General features: G+C 40.8%; 1 protein-coding gene across 1 annotated transcript; it reads right to left on the bottom strand.

Annotated features, from left to right (window-relative positions):
* Positions 1–1,553: 1,553 nt before the first annotated feature.
* fbxo3 (F-box protein 3) lies at positions 1,554–27,992 on the bottom strand. The gene is made up of 11 exons (XM_046840856.1): positions 27,151–27,992; positions 19,051–19,140; positions 18,773–18,936; positions 18,473–18,587; positions 18,018–18,222; positions 16,257–16,302; positions 16,054–16,138; positions 15,501–15,623; positions 2,825–2,940; positions 2,522–2,712; positions 1,554–2,425 (listed from the first exon to the last, which is right to left on the bottom strand). Exons 1-11 carry the CDS (start codon positions 27,240–27,242, stop codon positions 2,294–2,296), a joined length of 1,359 nt encoding a protein of 452 aa, XP_046696812.1. The 5' UTR covers positions 27,243–27,992; the 3' UTR covers positions 1,554–2,293.

The raw sequence follows: 27,992 nt of genomic DNA, 5'->3' as shown, positions 1-27,992 counted from the left end.
CCATATCCCTGTGATCATCACAATTCTACACAATTCCAGAATTCGACACAATCCAATATCCCTGTGATCATCACAATTCTACACAATTCCAGAATTCGACACAACCCCTTATCCCTGTGATAATCACAATTCTACACAATCCCATATCCCTGTGATCATCACAATTCTACACAATTCCAGAATTCTACACAATCCCATATCCCTGTGATCATCACAATTCTACACAATCCCATATCCCTGTGATCATTAGAATTCTGCACAGGTCCCAGTGAATAACAGGATGTGTTCGGTGTGTGTGAAGAACATGCTGAGGAGAACAATGCTGGAGACGTTATAAATATCCAAGTCTCTAAATATGTTTAATGGTTATACTGAGTAATGCAGGCAGGAGGTTAGAGGTGGTATCTCATCAGAAGTTTCTTTTTCTTCTGGCAGGAACTGAGTCAGCTCAATGTCCTTCTACTGATACTTACTGTGGTTTTCCTATAGACACTCCTAGTTGAGTCACACACACACACACACACACACACACACACACACACACACACACACTAAACATGGTGTGCTGTATGTAGACAGATGATTATTATGGCAGTAACACAATATCATTATAATAAGTATATTATGGAAGTAACACAATATAATTCACAAAATATGAGTCATTTTCTTAAAAAAATAAAAAAATAAAAAAATAAAAAACCGTAATGCCATTAATAATGAGGACGAGGTTCCTTTCTGAGTCTGCTTCATCTCAAGGTTTCCTCCTAACATCATCTCACTGAGCTTCTCATTGCCACCTCTGCACTGGTTTGCTCATTAAGGATAAATATGTAGGGAGGACTGAATGAATTAAATTTATAATGATATAATTTCTGTAAAGCTGCATTAGGACAAAGTTCACTTTTAAAAGTTTTATAGAACAGGAATGGAAGCTCTTGACATGAATCTGGGTGATTTTTTTATACATTGTGCTGCTCCGCTGTCGTCTGATTGGCTGATTGAATAACTGCACTCATGATTAAGTGAAGTTCCTCTTAAAACAGTCAGTGAGTGAATCTACAGCAAGAAGCCACTTTTTAAATATGAATTACACACGAAATGGTTCCTACAAGAGAAAAACACCACATTTAAAAAATATACAATACTTTGATTGGTTATTAATGTAGGAGAAAACATCACCCAGATATCTGATTACTATCTGATTAGTATCTGATTACTATCTTACATCAACTTTAACCAGAAACACACTTTATTATTACATGTATCACGTAAGAACCATAAAGTTTTATTTGACTGCAGACAGAGAAATGATTGGCTGATGAAAGAAGTGTGAGTGGGCGGAGCTGAAAAACAGCGACAGGACAAAGCGATATCAGACGAGCGTCTAACAAAGCGCTCTTCATCTCAGTCTCATTACAGCATACACACTGGCACCAACACACTGCACAAATGGGCAGAGTTTCAGAACAAACAGGCCTTGAATCTTCAAGTCCTTACAGACCTCCATCGAATACACGCTTCCATCGGGTCGTAAATAAACACTGACGAATATATAATGTTTATAGTTTTCTGTTTATTTACACAAACATAAAAAACCCACACGTAGAATTGCACTTAACATAAAGTAGATCAATGTAAAAGGTATAACATTAATTATAATCAGAAAACACATTTTTATTTAAAGTCATGACTAATGTGGTCTTCTCTGTGTCTTTATTCTCCAATTGAGAGAGAGTGAGAGTGTGTGTGTGTGTGTGTGTGTGTGTGTGTGTGTGACTCAAGAAAAAAACACTGAGACTCTGTTCTTTGTAAGTCCTCAAGGCTAAATGCAAAAACAGTCTACATTCAAAACATCTATTCCAGTTCTGTGTGTGTGTGTGTGTGTGTGTTTGTGTGTGTGCATGTGTGTGTTCATTCCTGTGCTCTTATACTACATACATCGCAGTATAAATTGGTGTATTGTACATTTTTATGAAGGATTATTAACATTAGAACACAGTGTTATTCTGAGAGACGCTCTGGGTTTTTGGTTCAGTGTGTGTCCTCGGTTGATACGTAGTACTGAAGGCATAAAAAAAAAAAAGATTGTGTGTGTGTGTGTGTGTGTGAGAGAGCGAGAGAGATAGAGAAACGTGTGGAGTAAAGTTCAAGGGAGGACAGACACAAAGGCTCTGTATTATAAACAATTGTCTAAGCGTTGCTCTCCTTTGCTCTAGGGCTGGTGTGTATGTGTGTGTGTGTGTGTGTGTGTGTGTGTGTGTGTGTGTGTGTGAGAGAATTAAACACGGCTGTGTCAGATGTGACGAGGACAGCGTCCTCCAGGATCAGCCATGTTGATAGCATGCATGTCTCCCTCCTGGTAGTTGTCAGTGTCGGAGTCGTGCTCGTTGTTGTACACAGGGACAGGAGCGTCACACACAGAGCTCTGGGAGGAAAAAACACAGATCAATACGGCGACACGTGTTTTCTTCCATGGCAGCTGATTAGATAAACCCGAATAAAGGTATAGAATCGGACCTACCGAGCGAACCATGGACTCACGGAAGGGTGGACACACCATGTGGAATCTCGGGATGGAGACGTCAAAGACCTCCCCTTTGTTTTTGAGCCTGTGAAAGGTGTAGTGTCCCTCCATGTACTCCGAGGTGGTGGAGAATGTAGTGCAGCTAGCGTACTCGTGCACTTTACCAGGAGTCATCACGGGGAACTCCCTACACACACACACACACACACACACACACACACACACACACACATTTGTCCAGTATTAAATCTGTATTTTAGGTCTTTTAGTGTTTTATACAGTACACATCTATTATCTTACCCACAACCCCAGGACCTCGGACCTCCTCTACATTCCCATTCGCATTGGTGATTTTCCAGTAGCGACTTTCCAACTGGCACGCGCTCTCGGGCAGCGCCGACTTCGCCATCTCGATCCTTAGGAATCAATGTAAACGGTGAGGTTTAATGAAAAGTTGTACAGGAGTGAGCTCTGTAATATCAGTGAAACGGAATTCTGTCGAAACTAATCGTGTGTTTCACTGCCCAGACCTTCGCACTGCGTCTTCCCAGAGTGCATCATGGGGCTTTTTCACAGGTAAGCCTCGCCCACACACCCACACACCTGGCCTCAAAAACGTTTTTTCAGTTCTGACACGTGCTCACGTGACCATTGTTTAGCACGGACTCTCTGAGAGCTCTGCAGCTCCATGTGCAGGAAGCTGTGATGTTCTGTGTTCAGACTCCTTTCAGAACCACACTCACTTTTCCGTGATGCTTTACTTCAACTGCCTACTGCTGCACCTCCTTCAGTGTGGCTCAAATCACACTCCACCTAATGTTCACACTCCACCTAATGTTCACACTCTACCTAATGTTCACACTCCACCTAATGTTCACACTCTACCTAATGTTCACCTCTACCTAATGTTCACACTCTACCTAATGTTCACACTCTACCTAATGTTCACACTCCACCTAATGTTCACACTCTACCTAATGTTCACACTCTACCTAATGTTCACACTCCACCTAATGTTCACACTCTACCTAATGTTCTAATGTTCACACTCTACCTAATGTTCTAATGTTCACACTCTACCTAATGTTCTAATGTTCACACTCTACCTAATGTTCACACTCTACCTAATGTTCTAATGTTCACACTCTACCTAATGTTCTAATGTTCACACTCTACCTAATGTTCTAATGTTCACACTCTACCTAATGTTCTAATGTTCACACTCTACCTAATGTTCACACTCTACCTAATGTTCTAATGTTCACACTCTACCTAATGTTCACACTCTACCTAATGTTCTAATGTTCACACTCTACCTAATGTTCACACTCTACCTAATGTTCTAATGTTCACACTCTACCTAATGTTCACACTCTACCTAATGTTCTAATGTTCACACTCTACCTAATGTTCACACTCCACCTAATGTTCACACTCTACCTAATGTTCTAATGTTCACACTCTACCTAATGTTCTAATGTTCACACTCTACCTAATGTTCTAATGTTCACACTCTACCTAATGTTCACACTCTACCTAATGTTCTAATGTTCACTCTACCTAATGTTCTAATGTTCACACTCTACCTAATGTTCTAATGTTCACTCTACCTAATGTTCTAATGTTCACACTCTACCTAATGTTCACACTCTACCTAATGTTCTAATGTTCACACTCTACCTAATGTTCACACTCTACCTAATGTTCTAATGTTCACACTCTACCTAATGTTCACACTCTACCTAATGTTCTAATGTTCACACTCTACCTAATGTTCTAATGTTCACACTCTACCTAATGTTCTAATGTTCACACTCTACCTAATGTTCTAATGTTCACACTCTACCTAATGTTCACACTCTACCTAATGTTCACACTCTACCTGATGTTCTAATGTTCACACTCTACCTAATGTTCTAATGTTCACACTCTACCTAATGTTCTAATGTTCACACTCTACCTAATGTTCTAATGTTCACACTCTACCTAATGTTCTAATGTTCACACTCTACCTAATGTTCACACTCTACCTAATGTTCTAATGTTCACACTCTACCTAATGTTCACACTCTACCTAATGTTCTAATGTTCACACTCTACCTAATGTTCACACTCTACCTAATGTTCTAATGTTCACACTCTACCTAATGTTCTAATGTTCACACTCTACCTAATGTTCACACTCTACCTAATGTTCTAATGTTCACACTCTACCTAATGTTCACACTCTACCTAATGTTCACACTCTACCTAATGTTCACACTCTACCTAATGTTCTAATGTTCACACTCTACCTAATGTTCACACTCTACCTAATGTTCACACTCTACCTAATGTTCACAATCTACCTAATGTTCACACTCTACCTAATGTTCAAATGTTCACACTCTACCTAATGTTCACACTCTACCTAATGTTCACACTCTACCTAATGTTCTAATGTTCACACTCTACCTAATGTTCTAATGTTCACACTCTACCTAATGTTCACACTCTACCTAATGTTCTAATGTTCACACTCTACCTAATGTTCACACTCTACCTAATGTTCTAATGTTCACACTCTACCTAATGTTCACACTCTACCTAATGTTCTAATGTTCACACTCTACCTAATGTTCACACTTTACCTAATGTTCTAATGTTCACACTCTACCTAATGTTCACACTCTACCTAATGTTCTAATGTTCACACTCTACCTAATGTTCTAATGTTCACACTCTACCTAATGTTCACACTCTACCTAATGTTCTAATGTTCACACTCTACCTAATGTTCACACTCTACCTAATGTTCACACTCTACCTAATGTTCACACTCTACCTAATGTTCTAATGTTCACACTCCACCTAATGTTCACACTCTACCTAATGTTCACACTCTACCTAATGTTCTAATGTTCACACTCTACCTAATGTTCACTCTACCTAATGTTCACACTCTACCTAATGTTCACACTCTACCTAATGTTCTAATGTTCACACTCTACCTAATGTTCACACTCTACCTAATGTTCACACTCTACCTAATGTTCTAATGTTCACACTCTACCTAATGTTCACACTCTACCTAATGTTCACACTCTACCTAATGTTCTAATGTTCACACTCTACCTAATGTTCACACTCTACCTAATGTTCACACTCTACCTAATGTTCAAATGTTCACACTCTACCTAATGTTCACACTCTACCTAATGTTCACACTCTACCTAATGTTCTAATGTTCACCTCTACCTAATGTTCTAATGTTCACTCTACCTAATGTTCACACTCTACCTAATGTTCTAATGTTCACACTCTACCTAATGTTCTAATGTTCACTCTACCTAATGTTCACACTCTACCTAATGTTCACACTCTACCTAATGTTCACACTCTACCTAATGTTCTAATGTTCACACTCCACCTAATGTTCACTCCACCTAATGTTCACACTCTACCTAATGTTCTAATGTTCACACTACCTAATGTTCTAATGTTCACACTCTACCTAATGTTCTAATGTTCACTCTACCTAATGTTCTAATGTTCACACTCTACCTAATGTTCTAATGTTCACACTCTACCTAATGTTCACTCTACCTAATGTTCTAATGTTCACACTCCACCTAATGTTCACACTCCACCTAATGTTCACACTCTACCTAATGTTCACACTCCACCTAATGTTCACTCTACCTAATGTTCACACTCTACCTAATGTTCACACTCTACCTAATGTTCACACTCTACCTAATGTTCACACTCCACCTAATGTTCACACTCTACCTAATGTTCACACTCTACCTAATGTTCACACTCTACCTAATGTTCACACTCCACCTAATGTTCACACTCTACCTAATGTTCACACTCCACCTAATGTTCACTCTACCTAATGTTCACACTCCACCCAATGTTCACACTCTACCTAATGTTCACACTCCACCTAATGTTCACACTCTAACTAATGTTCACACTCTAACTAATGTTCACCTCCACCTAATGTTCACACTCCACCTAATGTTCACTCTAACTAATGTTCACACTCCACCTAATGTTCACACTCTACCTAATGTTCACACTCTAACTAATGTTCACACTCCACCTAATGTTCACACTCCACCTAATGTTCACACTCTAACTAATGTTCACACTCCACCTAATGTTCACACTCTACCTAATGTTCACACTCTAACTAATGTTCACCTCCACCTAATGTTCACACTCCACCTAATGTTCACACTCTAACTAATGTTCACACTCCACCTAATGTTCACACTCCACCTAATGTTCACACTCTACCTAATGTTCACACTCCACCTAATGTTCACACTCTAACTAATGTTCACACTCCACCTAATGTTCACACTCTACCTAATGTTCTAATGTTCACACTCTACCTAATGTTCTAATGTTCACACTCTACCTAATGTTCTAATGTTCACACTCTACCTAATGTTCACACTCTAACTAATGTTCTAATGTTCACACTCCACCTAATGTTCACACTCCACCTAATGTTCACACTCTACCTAATGTTCACACTCTACCTAATGTTCACACTCTACCTAATGTTCACACTCTACCTAATGTTCTAATGTTCACACTCTACCTAATGTTCTAATGTTCACACTCTACCTAATGTTCACACTCTACCTAATGTTCACACTCTACCTAATGTTCACACTCTACCTAATGTTCTAATGTTCACACTCTACCTAATGTTCTAATGTTCACACTCTACCTAATGTTCACACTCTACCTAATGTTCACACTCTACCTAATGTTCTAATGTTCACACTCTACCTAATGTTCTAATGTTCACACTCTACCTAATGTTCTAATGTTCACACTCTACCTAATGTTCACACTCTACCTAATGTTCTAATGTTCACACTCTACCTAATGTTCTAATGTTCACACTCTACCTAATGTTCTAATGTTCACTCTACCTAATGTTCTAATGTTCACACTCTACCTAATGTTCTAATGTTCACACTCTACCTAATGTTCTAATGTTCACTCTACCTAATGTTCTAATGTTCACACTCTACCTAATGTTCTAATGTTCACACTCTACCTAATGTTCACACTCTACCTAATGTTCTAATGTTCACACTCTACCTAATGTTCTAATGTTCACACTCTACCTAATGTTCTAATGTTCACACTCTACCTAATGTTCTAATGTTCACACTCTACCTAATGTTCTAATGTTCACACTCTACCTAATGTTCATACTCTACCTAATGTTCACCTCTACCTAATGTTCATACTCTACCTAATGTTCACACTCTACCTAATGTTCTAATGTTCACACTCTACCTAATGTTCTAATGTTCACACTCTAATGTTCTAATGTTCACACTCTACCTAATGTTCTAATGTTCACACTCTACCTAATGTTCACTCTACCTAATGTTCTAATGTTCACACTCTACCTAATGTTCACACTCTACCTAATGTTCTAATGTTCACACTCTACCTAATGTTCACACTCTACCTAATGTTCTAATGTTCACTCTACCTAATGTTCTAATGTTCACACTCTACCTAATGTTCACACTCTACCTAATGTTCTAATGTTCACACTCTACCTAATGTTCTAATGTTCACACTCTACCTAATGTTCTAATGTTCACACTCTACCTAATGTTCTAATGTTCACACTCTACCTAATGTTCACACTCTACCTAATGTTCACACTCTACCTAATGTTCTAATGTTCACACTCTACCTAATGTTCTAATGTTCACACTCTACCTAATGTTCTAATGTTCACACTCTACCCAATGTTCTAATGTTCACACTCTACCTAATGTTCTAATGTTCACACTCTACCTAATGTTCACACTCTACCTAATGTTCTAATGTTCACACTCTACCTAATGTTCACACTCTACCTAATGTTCTAATGTTCACACTCTACCTAATGTTCACACTCTACCTAATGTTCTAATGTTCACACTCTACCTAATGTTCTAATGTTCACACTCTACCTAATGTTCTAATGTTCACACTCTACCCAATGTTCACACTCTACCTAATGTTCACACTCTACCTAATGTTCACACTCTACCTAATGTTCTAATGTTCACACTCTACCTAATGTTCTAATGTTCACACTCTACCTAATGTTCTAATGTTCACACTCTACCTAATGTTCTAATGTTCACACTCACCTAATGTTCTAATGTTCACACTCTACCTAATGTTCACACTCTACCTAATGTTCTAATGTTCACACTCTACCTAATGTTCTAATGTTCACACTCTACCTAATGTTCACACTCACCTAATGTTCACACTCTACCTAATGTTCTAATGTTCACACTCTACCTAATGTTCACACTCTACCTAATGTTCAAATGTTCACACTCTACCTAATGTTCACACTCTACCTAATGTTCACACTCTACCTAATGTTCACACTCTACCTAATGTTCTAATGTTCACACTCTACCTAATGTTCACACTCTACCTAATGTTCAAATGTTCACACTCTACCTAATGTTCACACTCTACCTAATGTTCACACTCTACCTAATGTTCTAATGTTCACACTCTACCTAATGTTCACACTCTACCTAATGTTCTAATGTTCACACTCTACCTAATGTTCTAATGTTCACACTCTACCTAATGTTCACACTCTACCTAATGTTCACACTCTACCTAATGTTCTAATGTTCACACTCCACCTAATGTTCACACTCTACCTAATGTTCACACTCTACAGGGAGTGCAGAATTATTAGGCAAGTTGTATTTTTGAGGATTAATTTTATTTGAGGATTTAATTTGAACAACAACCATGTTCTCAATGAACACAAAAACTCATTAATATCAAAGCTGAATATTTTTGGAAGTAGTTTTAGTTTTAGCTATTTTAGGGGATATCTGTGTGTGCAGGTGACTATTACTGTGCATAATTATTAGGCAACTTAACAAAAAACAAATTCATACCCATTTCAATTATTTATTTTTACCAGTGAAACCAATATAACATCTCAACATTCACAAATATACATTTCTGACATTCAAAACCAAACAAAAACAAATCAGTGACCAATATAGCCACCTTTCTTTGCAAGGACACTCAAAAGCCTGCCATCCATGGATTCTGTCAGTGTTTTGATCTGTTCACCATCAACATTGCGTGCAGCAGCAACCACAGCCTCCCAGACACTGTTCAGAGAGGTGTACTGTTTTCCTCCTTGTAAATCGCACATTTGATGATGGACCACAGGTTCTCAATGGGGTTCAGATCAGGTGAACAAGGAGGCCATATCATTAGATTTTCTTCTTTTATACCCTTTCTTGCCAGCCACGCTGTGGAGTACTTGGACGTGTGTGATGGAGCATTGTCCTGCATGAAAATCATGTTTTTCTTGAAGGATGCAGACTTCTTCCTGTACCACTGCTTGAAGAAGGTGTCTTCCAGAAACTGGCAGTAGGACTGGGAGTTCAGCTTGACTCCATCCTCAAACCGAAAAGGCCCCACAAGCTCATCTTTGATGATACCAGCCCAAACCAGTACTCCACCTCCACCTTGCTGGCGTCTGAGTCGGACTGGAGCTCTCTGCCCTTTACCAATCCAGCCACGGGCCCATCCATCTGGCCCATCAAGACTCACTCTCATTTCATCAGTCCATAAAACCTTAGAAAAATCAGTCTTGAGATATTTCTTGGCCCAGTCTTGACGTTTCAGCTTGTGTGTCTTGTTCAGTGGTGGTCGACTTTCTGCCTTTCTTACCTTGGCCATGTCTCTGAGTATTGCACACCTTGTGCTTTTGGGCACTCAGTGATGTTGCAGCTCTGAAATATGGCCAAACTGGTGGCAAGTGGCATCTTGGCAGCTGCACGCTTGACTTTTCTCAGTTCACGGGCAGTTATTTTGCGCCTTGGTTTTTCCACACGCTTCTTGCGACCCTGTCGACTATTTTGAATGAAACGCTTGATTGTTCGATGATCACGCTTCAGAAGCTTGGCTATTTTAAGACTGCTGCATCCCTCTGCAATATATCTCACTATTTTTGACTTTTCTGAGCCTGTCAAGTCCTTCTTTTGACCCATTTTGCCAAAGGAAAGGAAGTTGCCTAATAATTATGCACACCTGATATAGGGTGTTGATGTCATTAGACCACACCCCTTCTCATTACAGAGATGCACATCACCTAATATGCTTAATTGGTAGTAGGCTTTCCAGCCTATACAGCTTGGAGTAAGACAACATGCATAACGAGGATGATGTGGTCAAAATACTCATTTGCCTAATAATTCTGCACTCCCTGTACCTAATGTTCTAATGTTCACACTCTACCTAATGTTCTAATGTTCACACTCTACCTAATGTTCACACTCTACCTAATGTTCACACTCTACCTAATGTTCACACTCTACCTAATGTTCACTCTACCTAATGTTCACTCTACCTAATGTTCACACTCTACCTAATGTTCACACTCTACCTAATGTTCTAATGTTCACACTCTACCTAATGTTCTAATGTTCACACTCTACCTAATGTTCACACTCTATCTAATGTTCTAATGTTCACACTCTACCTAATGTTCTAATGTTCACACTCCACCTAATGTTCACACTCTACCTAATGTTCACTCTACCTAATGTTCTAATGTTCACACTCTACCTAATGTTCACACTCTACCTAATGTTCACACTCTACCTAATGTTCTAATGTTCACTCTACCTAATGTTCTAATGTTCACACTCTACCTAATGTTCACACTCTACCTAATGTTCTAATGTTCACACTCTACCTAATGTTCTAATGTTCACACTCTACCTAATGTTCACACTCTACCTAATGTTCTAATGTTCACACTACCTAATGTTCTAATGTTCACACTCTACCTAATGTTCATACTCTACCTAATGTTCTAATGTTCACACTCCACCTAATGTTCACACTCTACCTAATGTTCACACTCTACCTAATGTTCACACTCTACCTAATGTTCTAATGTTCACACTACCTAATGTTCTAATGTTCACACTCTACCTAATGTTCACACTCTACCTAATGTTCACACTCTACCTAATGTTCTATTGTTCACACTCTACCTAATGTTCTAATGTTCACACTCCACCTAATGTTCACACTCTACCTAATGTTCACACTCTACCTAATGTTCTATTGTTCACACTCTACCTAATGTTCTAATGTTCACACTCCACCTAATGTTCACACTCTACCTAATGTTCACACTCTACCTAATGTTCACACTCTACCTAATGTTCACACTCTACCTAATGTTCTAATGTTCACACTCTACCTAATGTTCACACTCTACCTAATGTTCTAATGTTCACACTCCACCTAATGTTCACACTCTACCTAATGTTCACACTCTACCTAATGTTCACACTCTACCTAATGTTCACACTCTACCTAATGTTCTAATGTTCACACTCTACCTAATGTTCACACTCTACCTAATGTTCACACTCTACCTGATGTTCTAATGTTCACACTCTACCTAATGTTCTAATGTTCACACTCTACCTAATGTTCACACTCTACCTGATGTTCTAATGTTCACACTCTACCTAATGTTCACACTCTACCTAATGTTCTAATGTTCACACTCTACCTAATGTTCTAATGTTCACACTCTACCTAATGTTCACACTCTACCTGATGTCCTAATGTTCTAATGTTCACACTCTACCTAATGTTCACACTCTACCTAATGTTCTAATGTTCACACTCTACCTAATGTTCACACTCTACCTAATGTTCACACTCTACCTGATGTTCTAATGTTCACACTCTACCTAATGTTCTAATGTTCACACTCTACCTAATGTTCACACTCTACCTGATGTTCTAATGTTCACACTCTACCTAATGTTCTAATGTTCACACTCTACCTAATGTTCTAATGTTCACACTCTACCTAATGTTCACACTCTACCTAATGTTCACACTCTACCTGATGTTCTAATGTTCACACTCTACCTAATGTTCTAATGTTCACACTCTACCTAATGTTCACACTCTACCTGATGTTCTAATGTTCACACTCTACCTAATGTTCACACTCTACCTAATGTTCTAATGTTCACTCTACCTAATGTTCTAATGTTCACACTCTACCTAATGTTCACACTCTACCTGATGTCCTAATGTTCTAATGTTCACACTCTACCTAATGTTCACACTCTACCTAATGTTCTAATGTTCACTCTACCTAATGTTCACACTCTACCTAATGTTCACACTCTACCTGATGTTCTAATGTTCACACTCTACCTAATGTTCTAATGTTCACACTCTACCTAATGTTCACACTCTACCTGATGTTCTAATGTTCACACTCTACCTAATGTTCTAATGTTCATACTCTACCTAATGTTCTAATGTTCACACTCCACCTAATGTTCACACTCTACCTAATGTTCACACTCTACCTAATGTTCTAATGTTCACACTCCACCTAATGTTCACACTCTACCTAATGTTCACACTATACCTAATGTTCTAATGTTCACACTCTACCTAATGTTCTAATGTTCACACTCCACCTAATGTTCACACTCTACCTAATGTTCACACTCTACCTAATGTTCTAATGTTCACACTCTACCTAATGTTCACACTCTACCTAATGTTCACACTCTACCTAATGTTCTAATGTTCACACTCTACCTAATGTTCACACTCTACCTAATGTTCACACTCTACCTAATGTTCTAATGTTCACACTCTACCTAATGTTCACACTCTACCTAATGTTCACACTCTACCTAATGTTCACACTCTACCTAATGTTCACACTCTACCTAATGTTCTAATGTTCACACTCCACCTAATGTTCACTCTACCTAATGTTCACACTCTACCTAATGTTCTAATGTTCACACTCTACCTAATGTTCACACTCTACCTAATGTTCACACTCTACCTAATGTTCACACTCTACCTAATGTTCACACTCTACCTAATGTTCTAATGTTCACACTCTACCTAATGTTCACACTCTACCTAATGTTCACACTCTACCTAATGTTCTAATGTTCACACTCCACCTAATGTTCACACTCTACCTAATGTTCACACTCTAAATAATGTTCACACTCTACCTAATGTTCACACTCTACCTGATGTTCTAATGTTCACACTCTACCTAATGTTCTAATGTTCACACTCTACCTAATGTTCACACTCTACCTAATGTTCACACTCTACCTGATGTTCTAATGTTCACTCTACCTAATGTTCTAATGTTCACACTCTACCTAATGTTCACACTCTACCTAATGTTCACACTCTACCTAATGTTCACACTCTACCTGATGTTCTAATGTTCACACTCTACCTAATGTTCACACTCTACCTGATGTTCTAATGTTCACACTCTACCTAATGTTCACACTCTACCTAGTGTTCTAATGTTCACACTCTACCTAATGTTCACACTCTACCTGATGTCCTAATGTTCTAATGTTCACAATCTACCTAATGTTGCCTCTTCTGGCACTGTATGATCACTTTAAGATCCTCAATCATCTGATATAAATCACTGAACTCTGCTCGGGAAGTGTGTGAGGAAGATGAGCTGAAAAACGTCACAGGAACAGTGAATGTGTTGCAGGATAAATGTATAAAGAAGTGAATCTGCAATGCTGCAATTCAAGCAGAACCGGAATACTGGCTGTTGCAGTGTGTGTGTGTGTGTGTGTGTGTGTGTGTGTGTGTGTGTGTGTGTGTGTGCAATGCAGACTTGAACATGATTAAATTTGTTTATATTTCCACAACACAATGTGTGGAAATGTAAATTAGTTATCAGTTTGAAATCCAAAGACAATGTGCAGTTTTTATAAAGAAAGTGAGAACGAGAAAGACAGACGTCTGGAGCGATAGAAAGGCGTTCATCTTCATTAACTACTCAATTATAGTCTTACAGCGAGATTCTGAACCTTTCATGCTACGTTACATTTTCTTGGCTCAGACTCCAGATCAGTTGCTGTATGCAAATTTGGGGCGTGGCCTTTAAAGGCCCTTAATACAGGGTCATATCTACTCAATGTTTTTCGGACCGGTTCAGTAACTGGGTCATGACCTCTGTATTAAAAGACTCCAACATTTTTCTTAAACGAAATCTCTTTAAATCAGGCAGGAATTCAGTCTTCTGATTGAGAGTTGCAGAGAACGTGATAACTTCCTGAAACACTACATTTCAGACGATCTTGAAGTTGTACACGCGTGTTCAGAATGTTTCTTTGTTTTTTGGTAAAAAAGGAAGTAAAGAGTTTTTTTTGTTTGGAAAGATCTGCCAGATATTTCAGGCTCTGTTTGGCTCAGGAACATCACTGATTTCAAAATATATAAATCACGAGTCACAAAAGAAGTACTGAAGTCTCGAGTCGCTCGGCACAAAAGCAGTCAGACCACATATCATATCTGTGACACTTCGAGTCTTACAGATAAACCAGGCAGACGCTTCGCTGTAAATATGTTGAACGGGAAACCACTTTACATGTTTACACAGATCATTAGAACATTATAACATTCTGAGCGGTGAAGTAAATAACACTTATTATCTTCATGGTGAAATCTGTTATTGGGTGGAAATGTTAATTAGGAAGAAGAGAACACATTTTGTCCCTGATGTGGGCGAGCGAAGGGAATTAAACGAGTTTGACGAATGTATTTAAATATGTTACAGCTTTTACAGATGAAAATCACCAAAAGACAGATGTTTGAGCAGATGAAGATGTTTTCTCCTGCCACTACATTGTGAACATATGAGGTATTGAGTAAAGCTGGAGCTTGGGAGAATAATCCAACATGAGAAAGTAAATACTGCACAAGACTACAGAGACTCGGTTAATAAACTCTGGCACAGACATCATGTTCTAACACACAGATGAGTTTCAGCCCTTAATGGGAACCTCAGAGAAAAAACATGCCGGAGGAAATATACAAAGATGTGGAGAAGTTGAAAAGTGTTCTGATGTTTTACCTGATTCTGTACGTGAAGAAGAAGTGAGGAGGATGAACAGAGCTGAGCTCAGGGAGGAAGGAGGTGGAGACGGAGACGGTTATGTTATCAGTCGTGGCCACACACTTCTTATCGTGGACGTACCTTAAACACGCACAAATACAAACGTTATTCAACTTTTCATCTTACTGAAGTATTCAGTCGTGCTACTGATCATCTCAACATCCAACGTGACCCGAACTACAAACTGAATCCACTGTGTTTTAGTCTCTTTCCATTTTTATAAGAAAAATATTTCTGAGGAAAAAAAAACAAAAAATGAAATCTCTTCCAGAATCTTTATACGACTATTAACTTTAATAAACTCCAGAATTATTGACACTCTTCATAAAAAAGTCAGAGCAAATGAGTCTCCGTCCCCCCCCGGGGTATAAATACAACATGCAAATTCCCTTTTTTATGGAAAATTAATATTTATCCTGCATAAATCAGATGAAGAAAATGATGACTTCACGTCACCTGTTCAGGTACTGTTGCCAATTATAAACACACACACACACACACACACACACACCTGAAGATCTGGTCCCGGATGATGGGGTATTCTCCAGTCACTACGTTGTGAACATACGAGGTAAACCATTCAGTAAAGCTGGACCCTGGAAGAAAAAAACATCCATAGAGAAGAACATGAGAACTGAAAAGCTACAGAGACTCGCTTAATTAAATCTGCACCAAAATCATTCAGAATACTACAGTGTGATCTTCAGATCCTACCTGTGATGAACATATCGATAGCAGATGGATCTTGTGCTAATTGATCCTAGAAAAAAGAAAGAGAGAAGTCTTCTGTTGGTCAAGTGCACAAAAATCCTCGTTGCTAAAACGCATAAAACATAAAGATGGATCTAGAATGAATTATTAACTGCTGTGTGGATGAGGATGGGGTTCCTTTCAGTTCCTCTCGGGGAGTTTGTTTCCCTCACCACAGTCACCTCTAAATCACTTAATAACAATTAACTAAAAATAAATGTATAATATTCTGTTATTGGTGGATGTCAATGTAAATCAGAGCTTAGTGGCTCATGAAGTTGAATTGGGGGACTTGAGAAAACAACCCTGATGTTCAAGCATGTTCTTTAGGACAGGTTTGGATCTGAGTGTAAGTCTACACCCCCAGGTGAGTCCCTGATGAAGGAGTTTATTGGAGGTAAGTAGTGTTATAGACACTGTAGGTAGATTAGGTAGTCTGGTTCCTCTCAAGGTTTCTTCCTTATAACATCTAAAGGAGTTTTTCCTTCACCACAGTCTCCATGGTGCTCATCAGGGATAAACACACACCATTCACCTTCACTGTTAAATTCTGTACAGCTGCTTGGAGACAATGTCTGTTGTGAAAAGTGCAATAGTAATAAACATGACCTGACTTAAAAGCTTGAGGAAGGAAGGTAAGAAGGTGCAGTAAGAAGGTAAGAAGGTGCAGTAAGAAGGTAAGAAGGTGCAGTAAGAAGGTGCAGTAAGAAGGTGCAGTAAGAAGGTAAGAAGGTGCAGTAAGAAGGTGCAGTAAGAAGGTGCAGTAAGAAGGTAAGAAGGTGCAGTAAGAAGGTAAGAAGGTGCAGTAAGAAGGTAAGAAGGTGCAGTAAGAAGGTGCAGTAAGAAGGTGCAGTAAGAAGGTGCAGAAGGTGCAGTAAGAAGGTAAGAAGGTGCAGTAAGAAGGTAAGAAGGTGCAGTAAGAAGGTGCAGTAAGAAGGTGCAGTAAGAAGGTAAGAAGGTGCAGTAAGAAGGTAAGAAGGTGCAGTAAGAAGGTGCAGTAAGAAGGTAAGAAGGTGCAGTAAGAAGGTGCAGTAAGAAGGTAAGAAGGTGCAGTAAGAAGGTAAGAAGGTGCAGTAAGAAGGTGCAGTAAGAAGGTAAGAAGGTGCAGTAAGAAGGTAAGAAGGTGCAGTAAGAAGGTAAGAAGGTGCAGTAAGAAGGTGCAGTAAGAAGGTGCAGTAAGAAGGTGCAGTAAGAAGGTGCAGCATATAAATATAAAAGGTTGAGGCAGTAAAATGTGCAGGATCTGTGATAAAGCACAAGTTCAGGAATTATAAACTGGAATTAGGCCTCCAGTGTGTAAGTGTGTGTGTGTGTGTGTGTGTGTGTGTGTGTGTGTGTGTGTGTGTGTGTGTGTGTAACTTGTTGGGTGTATTTTGTGCTCAGATAATATTTATCTGAGTGAAAGAGAAAGTCAAACTGTTGGTTTCTACCCTCATACATAAACATGCACTTAAAACACAATATTTTGCTCAAAGTGACCCAGTGATGAGATCGAGTTGTGTGTGTGTGTGTGTGTGTGTGTGTGTGTGTGCCAGGTCTAACAGGTCAGTTGAGTATCAGAACACACCAGCACAGAGGGACAGAAAGACAGAAGGACAGAGGGAGGAGCTCTTTTCTTGTTTTTGTAAAAATAAAAAAATGTTTATAGGCATTTTCGCAAAAATGGTGAAAGAAAAAGAAAAGCTTATGGATACAGTGTGCTATGAGAGAAAGGGGGACTCTAACCGGACAATGGTAGAAGATCTCGCTGAGTGTGCGTCCCTCTATGCTCTCTAGGGCCATGTACTGGCTGAGTCCGGTGTGAAAGCAGAAGGTGAGGGGGAGACACTGCCTCATGCCCTTCCTCTGCTGAAATCCTCCTGCTGCTGTCTCAATGTCCAGCAGGTCCTCTGAGCGATAGTGATTAGACAAGGCCATGCTGCCCATCAACCTGCAGAGAAGAAGTTCAACATCATCAGATTTACTTCACTTTTGCTGCATGGTGATATGAAGTGCTTGATGTTGCTCGTTTCATATCTCAGAGGTTCACATCGTTGCAACCGATTTTCCGACAAACCAAATTCTTGTGACACGAGTTCTGATTCACAGTTAAAATACCATCGTCTGAACCTCTTGTGGAGGACGAGTAATGCTGGAGTTTTATTCGTATTTATGTAGGTAGGTATGAAGGTATGCTTCACCCAGGAACCACCAACTTCTGTCCATTATGTATCCTGTAGGAACAGCGGTAGTCGCTTGGGAGCTTGCAGCCGATTTGAGCTTCGATGGCATCCAGTTCTTCCTCCTTTGCACCCTCTGTTGAAGAAGAAATCACAGTTATACATTCAGTGTTATTTAGTGGTACATTTTTCATCCATCACTGCTGCATGGTGCACACGAGATCATTTTCATAACAGCAGAGACGGTCCTCCAGAAAGATCTGACATCAGCTGTTAAGGTTATAACACTATTGGATGTAAGAGGACGGCTGAATGTGTCACCTTTCAGAGAGGCAATCATTCGGGGGCATTTTTGGCCCAAATAGGACTTGAGGTCATCCCAGGCTTTCTTCAGTGTGCTGTAGTGATCTATATAGCGACCGAGGTCAGCGTAATAGTGAAGAAACATCTCCCTCCAGTTCTGTCCTCTCTGCCCTTTATCAGCTCTATAAAAATGAGAAATTAGCATTTTAGGTGATTAAAATACACACCAATCATGTGTGAAAACGAAGAAATGCTCAGTATTATATACAGTGATGGAGCTTGTTTGAAGAACTTACTCAGTGAGAAGCCAGTGCTTCTGGCAAAGCCTCTTCCATAAAGGGTTATGACCAGTCAGTTCGTTTAGACGCCGATTTACAAGACTGCAACTGTGAGTGGAGGAAAAGAAAACTTCAATAAATTATTATATAATATAATATTATATATTAAAACGTTTACCTGACCTGCATGAATTTAATAGAATAATGGTGTATAGTGAAGAGTTATATGGTGGTCAGTGATTATAAATATTGTGATGTTCATCTCCACAGGGAAGTTATTTATTTAATTTTACATTTCTCTTTTGCATTCACTTTTCAGTGATGTTAAGGAAACAACTCTAGGCCACATCCCCGCTGGGACATACCCCCATCGCCTGGTTTAGGAACTAACTCCACCTCCCAACGTGAGAGAAAAACAGTCACCACCTTGTGACAAATGTTTGATAATAACCAGCCAGAAACTCTCACCTCCTTTTTTGGTCTGGGGTCTCGGGCAGGCTGCAATCGCCGCCGTCTTATCAATTTGGGAAAAACATACCTGCCCATGACCCAAGGGGAAGCCTAGACACCATGTTTCCACCTGCCCAACCGCACACTGAGCCATGAGTCCAGCCCACCTCAAGGTTCTCAAGACCTCTCTGAGGTATTGTAAATGCCGCTTCCAGCTGTTACTCGCTACCACTCCGTTCAGATAGGCAGCGTAATAAGCATTATGGGAGGAGGATCTTTTTAATGTCCTTTCTAATGTTCCCTTAAGTTTATATCTCAGATGGGTGTGTGGGGGGGGAATAACTGGAATCTTGATTTTATGATGATCTCCCCCTAAAACAAATGAGTGATGGCCACTAGCAGATATTGGTGGATATCCCCGTGTACACACCGTACCTTCGCCATGCCCAGCCCAGGCTTCCCTCACACGCCTTGAGCAAACCTGACATCACAGGTGTCAACATCTAATCTAATTGTATTTGTATGTGACAAATAAAATTAGATTTGATTTTGACACCTGTGATGTCAGGTTTACCCAATTGTGGAACACAGACCTCGGGAGATTAGAATGAGGAGGCGTAGGGGGAGGAGCCTGCACAATCATTTTTAGGGGAGATTGGCGCCCCCTTTTCCAGGTGATGGGGATGGGAATGGGGTGTGAGAGAGAGGTGGAGAGTTCTCCAGCCCTCAGATGAACTTCGGCTACCTGGACTGCCTTATTCAACGAGACAGGATGTTAGAACTGAGCTCATACTTTCATCCTTGCTGGAAGTTGGGAAACAAACTGCACCAGTACCACCAAGCCAAAGATCTCGTGTTTCACTCCTTCTCCAGCAGCCACCTCTGGCCAACGGGGGCCTGGCTTTTCCAATGTAAGATCGCCAGCTTCAGGTAGCTGTACACCAGCATGCATTTGGCTGGATGCTGCTGTACAGCATGTAGGGCTTCTCTGGAGAAGAGTGTCAGAAAGTATAGCACCCACTCCAAAACCAGCCTAATCCACCTGCTCAAACAGCTCAAGAAAAGCCTCCACACCATCATATAGGACATCCTGTTGAGCAGAATTCAAGCTGTGGGCACTGAGGCTGTTCCTGGAGCAGTTCCTGGAAGTGCTGATCCTACTCTGCTCACACCTGGAGGATGGCCTGGTGTTGTGACTGCTGAAAGTCAGTAAGCACTTTAACAAGATCACCCTCTGGTAAAGACTTGATGGTATATCATTCTCCGGGGTTTGGCACCAGCGTGGAGAGGTTTTTGGCTCAGAAGCAAAAGAAACAGGAGTTTGCCGACAAGTCCAACAAAGAACCAGCTTTATTTTGCATTTCTCTTGTGCTTTTCAGTGACATTAATCTCACGCACACAGTTTTGTTGGTTTTTCTCTTCTAAAACTCCCATCTTCCCCTTTTTATTCTCTTCCCCAGAAAAAAAACAGATCATTTATTAGAGTTATAGCACCAACAGGTGTCTGATCCTAACCCCGTGTTTCCTCTCGCTCCACCCCCTATCCACAATCCCACGCTTGGCCATGCCCTCAATAATGTAATGTAGTCCTTTTATTCAAGCTATATGGTCAAATCTGACCACAAACTAAATATTTTATATATAGTATATATTATAATGTAGCAAATGTGCATTGATGTTTTGGTTAAATGAGGTTTAGATGAAGATGCTATGCCTTTTAATATAATAAAACCAACCAGTGTCTAAAAGTGTGTGGTATGTGTCAGAGGTGGGAAGTAAGAAGTACAAATACTGTGTTACTGTACTGAGGTAGATTTTTGGTATCAGTACGTCACGTCAGCGATGTAACCATGACTGAAAACAGAGACATTCCTGATCCTGATCATCATCTTTTCTCTGCTTGTGTTCTACATTGTGGATGTTCAGCCTGGATACACTCATTAGGTAACATCATTTAAAATTCCTTTTGTGTTAATATTTTAATTCTCTTAATGCAATTCATTTTAACGGCACTAATAAAATATAAACAAATAAAAAGAGACGAAATTACAACCTGCAACGCAACACGTTTATTCATGATGTCATTACTTTTTTATTTAGATACAAAAAAAAACCTCCACTAAAAATTATTTATTCAGTAAACATTTGTTTTACTGACGTGCCAAATCTCAGATCCGCACCAAACTCCGTCATGATGCGCACAATTAACGCTCAGGGGTCGACAAATGCGCCGGTGTGACCGAAACGAACTTCAATTACTCCGTCTTTAAATCTTTTAAAACATCAGTATCTGCACTTCTACTGAATGAAGGGGGTGTTTTGCCACCTCTGTGTATTCTACAGTAGTGTGTGGTATTGTACGGTAGTGTGCGGCAGTGTACAGTAGTGTGTGGTAGTGTGTAGTACTGTGTGGTATTGTATAGTAGTGTGTGGTAGTGTGTAGTACTGTGTGATATTGTATAGTAGTGTGTGGTAGTGTGTAGTACTGTGTGGTAGTGCACTGTAGTGTGTGGTAGTGTGTAGTACTGTGTGGTAGTGTACTGTAGTGTGTGGTAGTGTGTAGTACTGTGTGGTAGTGTACTGTAGTGTGTGGTAGTGTAGTACTGTGTGGTATTGTATAGTAGTGTGGTAGTGTGTAGTACTGTGTGGTAGTGTACTGTAGTGTGTGGTAGTGTAGTACTGTGTGGTAGTGTGTGGTAGTGTGTAGCAGTGTGTGTTAGTGTACAGTAGTGTGTAGTGTGTAGCAGTGTGTGGTATGGTACAGTAGTGTGTAGTACTGTGTGTTAGTGTACAGTAGTGTGGTAGTGTGTAGTACTGTGTGGTATGGTACAGTAGTGTGTGGTAGTGTGTAGTACTGTGTGGTATTGTACAGCAGTGTGTGGTAGTGTGTAGTACTGTGTGGTATTGTACAGTACTGTGTGGCAGTGTACTGTAGTGTGTGGAAGTGTGTAGTACTGTACAGTAGTGTGTGGTAGTGTGCAGTAGTGTGTGGCAGTGTGTAGTACTGTGTGGTAGTGTAGTACTGTGTAGTACTGTGTAGTACTGTGTGGCAGTGTACTGTAGTGTGGTAGTGTGTGTACTGTGTGGTAGTGTACTGTAGTTTCATGTAGTGTGTAGTACTGTGTGGAAGTGTATACTGTGTGGTGGTGTAGTGTGTGGTAGTGTGTAGTACTGTGTGGTATTGTACAGTAGTGTGTGGTAGTGCAGTACTGTGTGGTATTGTACAGTAGTGTGTGGTAGTGTGTAGTACTGTGTGGTAGTGTACTGTAGTGTGTGGTAGTGTGTAGTACTGTGTGGTAGTGTACTGCAGTGTGTGGCAGTGTACTGTAGTGTGTGGTAGTGTAGTACTGTGTGGTGTTGTACAGTGTGTGTGGTAGTGTGTAGTACTGTGTGGTAGTGTACTGTAGTGTGGTAGTGTGTAGCACTGTGTGGTGTTGTACAGTAGTGTGTGGTAGTGTGTAGTACTGTGTGGTGTTGTACAGTAGTGTGTGGTGGTGTAGTACTGTGTAGTACTGTGTGGTAGTGCACTGTAGTGTGTGGTAGTGTGTAGTACTGTGTGTAGTGTGTGTGTGTGTGTAGTGTGTAGTACTGTGTGGTAGTGTACTGTAGTGTGTGGTAGTGTAGTACTGTGGTATTGTATAGTAGTGTGTGGTAGTGTGTACTGTGTGGTAGTGTACTGTAGTGTGTGGTGGTGTGTAGTACTGTGTGGCAGTGTGTAGTAGTGTGTGGTAGTGTGTGGTAGTGTACTGTAGTGTGTGGTAGTGTGTAGCAGTGTGTGGTATGGTACAGTAGTGTAGTACTGTGTGTTAGTGTACAGTAGTGTGTGGTAGTGTGTAGTACTGTGTGGTATGGTACAGTAGTGTGTGGTAGTGTGTAGTACTGTGTGGTATTGTACAGTAGTGTGTGGTAGTGTGTAGTACTGTGTGGTATTGTACAGTACTGTGTGGCAGTGTACTGTAGTGTGTGGTAGTGTGTAGCAGTGTGTGGTAGTGTACTGCAGTGTGGTAGTGTACTGCAGTGTGTGGCAGTGTGTAGTACTGTGTGGTAGTGTACAGTACTGTGTAATATTGTTTGGCAGTGTAGTGTAGGGTAGTGTAGTGTGTAGTACTGTGTGGTAGTGTACTGTAGTGTGTGTACTGTGTGGTAGTGTACTGTAGTTTCATGTAGTGTGTAGTACTGTGTGGAAGTGTGTAGTACTGTGTGGTGGTGTAGTGTGTGGTAGTGTGTAGCACTGTGTGGTATTGTACAGTAGTGTGTGGTAGTGCAGTACTGTGTGGTATTGTACAGTAGTGTGTGGTAGTGTGTAGCACTGTGTGGTAGTGTACTGTAGTGTGTGGTGTGTAGTACTGTGTGGTAATGTACTGCAGTGTGTGGCAGTGTACTGTAGTGTGGTAGTGTGTAGTAGTGTGTAGTGTGTGTAGCAGTGTGTGTGTAGTGTGTGTAGCAGTGTGTAGTGTGTAGCAGTGTGTGTGTGTAGTGTGTGGTGGTGTAGTACTGTGTGGTGTGTAGCAGTGTGTGGTATGGTACAGTAGTGTGTAGTACTGTGTGTTAGTGTACAGTAGTGTGTGTAGTGTGTAGTACTGTGTGGTATGGTACAGTAGTGTGTGGTAGTGTGTAGTACTGTGTGGTATTGTACAGTAGTGTGTGGTAGTGTGTAGTACTGTGTGGTATTGTACAGTACTGTGTGGCAGTGTACTGTAGTGTGTGGAAGTGTGTAGTACTGTACAGTAGTGTGTGGTAGTGTGTAGTAGTGTGTAGCAGTGTAGTAGTGTGTGTGGTAGTGTACAGTACTGTGTAATATTGTTTGGCAGTGTAGTGTAGGGTAGTGTAGTGTGTAGTACTGTGTGGTAGTGTACTGTAGTTTGCGGTAGTGTGTAGTACTGTGTGGTAGTGTACTGTAGTTTCATGTAGTGTGTAGTACTGTGTGGAAGTGTATACTGTGTGGTGGTGTAGTGTGTGGTAGTGTGTAGTACTGTGTGTGTACAGTAGTGTGTGGTAGTGCAGTACTGTGTGGTATTGTACAGTAGTGTGTGGTAGTGTGTAGTACTGTGTGGTAGTGTACTGTGTGTGGTAGTGTGTAGTACTGTGTGGTAATGTACTGCAGTGTGTGGCAGTGTACTGTAGTGTGTGGTAGTGTACAGTACTGTAGTGTGTGTGGTAGTGTACTGTGGTGTGTGGTAGTGTGTAGTACTGTGTGGTAGTGTACTGTAGTGTGTGGTAGTGTAGTACTGTGTGGTGTTGTACAGTAGTGTGTGGTAGTGTGTAGTACTGTGGTGTTGTACAGCAGTGTGTGTGTGTAGTACTGTGTGGTAGTGTACTGTAGTGTGGTAGTGTAGTACTGTGTGGTGTTGTACAGTAGTGTGGTAGTGTAGTACTGTGTAGTACTGTGGTGTTGTACAGCAGTGTGTGGTAGTGTGTAGTACTGTGTGGTAGTGTAGTACTGTGTGGTGTTGTACAGTAGTGTGTGGTAATGTACTGCAGTGTGTGGTAGTGTGTAGTAGTGTGTAGTAGTGTAGTAGTGTAGTAGTGTGTGTAGTGTGTAGTACTGTGTGGTAGTGTACTGTAGTGTGTAGTGTGTGTAGTAGTGTGTAGTACTGTGGTAGTGTACTGTAGTGTGTGGTAGTGTAGTACTGTGTGGTAATGTACAGTACTGTGTGGTAGTGTAGTACTGTGTGGTAGTGTAGTACTGTGTGGTGTTGTACAGTAGTGTGTGGTAATGTACTGCAGTGTGTGGTAGTGTGTAGTACTGTGTGGTAGTGTACTGTAGTGTGTGGTAGTGTGTAGTACTGTGTGGTAATGTACTGCAGTGTGTGGTAGTGTGTAGTACTGTGTGGTAGTGTACTGTAGTGTGTGGTAGTGTGTAGTACTGTGTGGTAATGTACAGTACTGTGTGGTAGTGTGTAGTACTGTGTGGAAGTGTGTAGTACTGTGTGGTAGTGTGTAGTACTGTTTACCTCTGTAGAGCCGCTCTGGGACACTGTTAAAAACTGTGTGTAGTGTGTAGCAGTGTGTGTTAGTATGCGGTTGGTTGTGTTAATGTGTATTGTACAGTACTGTATAGTGGTGGGTGGTAGTGTGTAGCAGTGTGTAGTATTGTGTGATAGTGTGTAGCAGTGTGTGTTAGTGTGAAGCAGTGTGTGTTAGTGTGTAGCAGTGTGTGTTAGAATGCGGTTGGTTGTGTAAATGTGTATTGTACAGTACTGTATAGTGGTGGGTGGTAGTGTAGCAGTGTGTAGTATTGTGTGATAGTGTGTAGCAGTGTGTGTTAGTGTGTAGCAGTGTGTGTTAGAATGCGGCTGAATGTGTTAATGTGTATTGTACAGTACTGTATAGTGTGTAGTAGTGTGTAGTAGTGTGTAGCAGTGTGTAGTAGTGTGTAGCAGTGTGTAGTAGTGTGTAGCAGTGTGTTAGTATGCGTTGAATGTGTTAATGTGTATTGTACAGTACTGTATAGTGTGTAGTAGTGTGTAGTAGTGTGTAGTAGTGTGTAGCAGTGTGTAGCAGTGTGTTAGTATGCGTTGAATGTGTTAATGTGTATTGTACAGTACTGTATAGTGTGTAGTAGTGTGTAGCAGTGTGTAGTGTGTAGCAGTGTGTTAGTATGCGGTTGAATGTGTTAATGTATTGTACAGTACTGTAGTGTGTAGTAGTGTAGTAGTGTGTGTAGTGTGTAGCAGTGTGTTAGTATGCGGTTGAATGTGTTAATGTGTATTGTACAGTACTGTATAGTGTGTAGTAGTGTGTAGTGTGTAGCAGTGTGTAGCAGTGTGTTAGTATGCGGTTGAATGTGTTAATGTGTATTGTACAGTACTGTATAGTGTGTAGTAGTGTGTAGTAGTGTGTAGCAGTGTAGCAGTGTGTTAGTATGCGGTTGAATGTGTTAATGTGTATTGTACAGTACTGTATAGTGTGTAGTAGTGTGTAGCAGTGTGTAGTAGTGTGTAGCAGTGTGTTAGTATGCGGTTGAATGTGTTAATGTGTATTGTACAGTACTGTATAGTGTGTAGTAGTGTGTAGTAGTGTGTAGCAGTGTGTAGCAGTGTGTTAGTATGCGGTTGAATGTGTTAATGTGTATTGTACAGTACTGTATAGTGTGTAGTAGTGTGTAGTAGTGTGTAGCAGTGTGTAGCAGTGTGCGGTTCCATGCGGAAGTGTGTGTTATTGTTGGACTGCTGCCAGCGCGGATATTTGTGATAACTAAGACGCACAGATCTACAGATTCTAGTGCACAAAACAGCCTTCATGTCCGGATCATTTCTCTAAAGGGAAGACATGAAGTGAAATCTCTATCAGTCCCATAATCAGAATTGATCAGCAGAAGCTCCTCGCTCCGTGATCTTCATGTTTTCTCCCCTGGAGCCGGTGGTTGCTCACAGAGCCTGAGTGTAAACAGCTAACCCGCTAGCTGTGCGCTTCCGTGTGGGAGGAGGACCTGCTGCTCCTCCAACCCTGAGGAGATGTCATTACACCCGTCAGTAAGAAACCCATCTGATCCTGATGTCTGAAAGAGAGTCTGACTCGAACCTCAGCATGGACCAGCTCTGAGGAACATCATAAAGCTAACTCGCTACTCCTGCAGCCAACAAGCCCAGAACTTCCCCCACACTCTGAGGAACCTGGTGTGATCATCACTAACGGCACGCACTCAGAACGGTGATGACCGCTCACCTGCTCAAATCTCTGAAGTCAAGGAACGAGATAATCAGGAGCAGCGGATCAGAAGGTAAACTGTCCAGGCTCAGCGCTGTGGCGGCCGCCATCTTGGTACGTGCGGCCGAAGCCCCGCCCACATCACATTGGCACGCTAGTGGGCGTGTCTCTCCGTCTCTAACCCCGCCTCCGGTTTGTGTTGGTAAACACGGGGGCGTCCCGAGGCGCGCGAGCTCACAGCTGTAATCATCTTCATTAACCCAGAGTTCTGTACAGTCTTAATTACATTTATCACATTTAGCAGGAAACCTTATCCACAGCGATTTACAGTGGAGTGAGAGTTGAGTTAAGCCTCGCAGTAGCAGCTTGGTGGTGCTGGGATTTGAACCTATGACCTTCCGATCCAGAGTCCAATGCCCAAACTCAGCTACAACCTTCACGTCTCAATCACATTAACTGACCATATCTGTATAACTGTATGTATTGCGATTCTGTGACCTGATTGGTTGATTGTATACACATGGTGAACCTGCTGGTGTTCTTATAAAGAAACTGGTGTTTTAGAAACTGTATAATGCACTGCAGGTCTAATGGAGATGATCAGCAGTGATACTGTAACTTCCTCCTGTGTGTTTTTCTGATAAAAATAAAGCTGATCATGAAGGCTGACGCAGTCTTGGACCGTGTGGAGATGGTGGAGGAAAAGAGGACACTCAGGAAACTCGATAAACAACAGTCCCTTAATGACCTACAGATGAAATAACAGAGCTCCTTTAGCAGATCATTCAGAAGAGGTCGTTGATTCCATCAGAGATCACAGTGTGGTCTTAGGATCAGCTCAGTCAGCAATATATTAGAAT

The sequence above is a fragment of the Silurus meridionalis genome, chromosome 26 (genome assembly GCF_014805685.1).
Source record: "Silurus meridionalis isolate SWU-2019-XX chromosome 26, ASM1480568v1, whole genome shotgun sequence".
NCBI lineage: Eukaryota > Metazoa > Chordata > Actinopteri > Siluriformes > Siluridae > Silurus > Silurus meridionalis.
Note: the sequence above shows the minus strand (reverse complement) of the source record. Positions and strands in the feature narration are given on the sequence as shown.

Excerpts from the sequence above, each read along its gene's own strand:
- fbxo3 (XM_046840856.1), bottom strand. The coding sequence starts at position 27,242 with ATGGCGGCCGCCACAGCGCTGAGCCTGGACAGTTTACCTTCTGATCCG. Across the intron at positions 19,141-27,150 it reads GACTTCAGAGATTTGAGCAG|TTGCAGTCTTGTAAATCGGC; the intron begins GTGAGCGGTCAT and ends CTCCACTCACAG. Across the intron at positions 18,223-18,472 it reads CAGAAGTTGGTGGTTCCTGG|GTTGATGGGCAGCATGGCCT; the intron begins GTGAAGCATACC and ends TCTTCTCTGCAG.